At 39.2% G+C, this 1,264-nt stretch overlaps 1 protein-coding gene across 1 annotated transcript in view; it reads left to right on the top strand.

Moving 5' to 3' along the window:
* The window catches only part of CCDC149 (coiled-coil domain containing 149), a 42,278-nt gene that overhangs the window by 19,400 nt on the left and 21,614 nt on the right, over positions 1-1,264 (top strand). The window contains exon 5 of the mRNA XM_010007304.1: positions 1,066-1,238. Within this exon, the coding sequence (XP_010005606.1) occupies positions 1,066-1,238 (173 nt within the window). The remainder of the gene's footprint in view (positions 1-1,065; positions 1,239-1,264) is intronic.

Below are 1,264 nucleotides of genomic sequence, written 5' to 3'. Positions count from 1 at the left end.
TCCTGCTGACTCTTAGATACTTGTTCCTATCTTTTGAAAAATTTCTACATCAGATCTCTTTTCCCTATCTTAGCTCTGCATTAATACTATGTACCATGCAGCATCCAATTCATCAGACTTTTTCCCTAATACTGATACATAGATTTCTGGACGGTTTTGGGGATTTGTGTTCTCTCTTGTTCCCACACTCATTCCTACAGTTCCACCCTGAATGCGATCCAGGAGGAAGTGTAGTTTTCTTGTTTTTCAGTCTCAGCACAGGTGTAGTGCTACTTTAGCTTACTGGAAGGGCTGATGACTGCACTTGGTCTTCCTCCAATGTGATTGTACCTGGTATCTCTGTTTCCAAGCTCATACTCTCTCTCTTCATCACCTGGCCTCACCAGGTCTTCTAATAGCCTTCCTGGCTTATTAGTGTTTTCTGAGGAGCCAGTGGAGACTTCTCAACACATTGCAGACTTTTCTGTCACACTCTGTTTTCTCTCCTTGGAAGTTTGAAGCTCTTTGCACTTTAGTGTCTTTCATACTGGACTCCTTCATCCTTCTGCTTAATAGCACAGCTCACCCTGTCAACTCCATACTGTCTTGTTTTGTACCTTTCTCAGTTGTTCCTGTTCTGTGGAACTTCACTGCTGTAAGTCCTGTATTTAGTATAAATTAAATTCCCCCTTAAAGACTTTTTCTTCATCCTCCAAATTTGCAAAATTCTTATTCTGTTGGATTAATTCCTGCAGTCCAAGAAATTCTATGCTAAATCCAACTTAATATGTTTGTAGCAGAATTACAGAATGCATTAAAGTTTTTTTTACGTTCACAACATTTGAGTTATTTTCTAGAAATTTTGTAAGACAAGTCTAGCTGCTAAGTTTACTTAACTTCAAGTTAATGAATTAATGCCAAAATACAGTAAAAGTACTGGGGGTTAGGAACTTCGGGAAGACTTCTGACTGTCCAAAATCAGTCCTGTTTAGACGTGCAGTGCTTGTTGCTGTTGTAGGTTTGGGTGCTATATCTAATATTTTGTTTAAACTTCAAAATTGTCATACAGCTCTTCTTTCTTCTCAGATAGAGACTCTGAGATATGATCTTCAGGCTGCGCTGGATGAGTTGCAGGATGTGAAAGAGGAACGCTCTTTTTACCAAGATAAGGCTGACAGACTAAACCAAGAACTTAATCATGTCTTAGGAGGGAATGAAAACCGTATCATTGACATAGATGCTCTGTGTATGGAGAACAGGTGAGTACATTGCAAACCTTTCCCTA

The sequence above is a fragment of the Chaetura pelagica genome, unplaced genomic scaffold (genome assembly GCF_000747805.2).
Source record: "Chaetura pelagica isolate M959 unplaced genomic scaffold, ChaPel_1.0 scaffold261, whole genome shotgun sequence".
In the NCBI taxonomy this organism is placed as follows: Eukaryota; Metazoa; Chordata; class Aves; order Apodiformes; family Apodidae; genus Chaetura; species Chaetura pelagica.
Note: the sequence above shows the minus strand (reverse complement) of the source record. Positions and strands in the feature narration are given on the sequence as shown.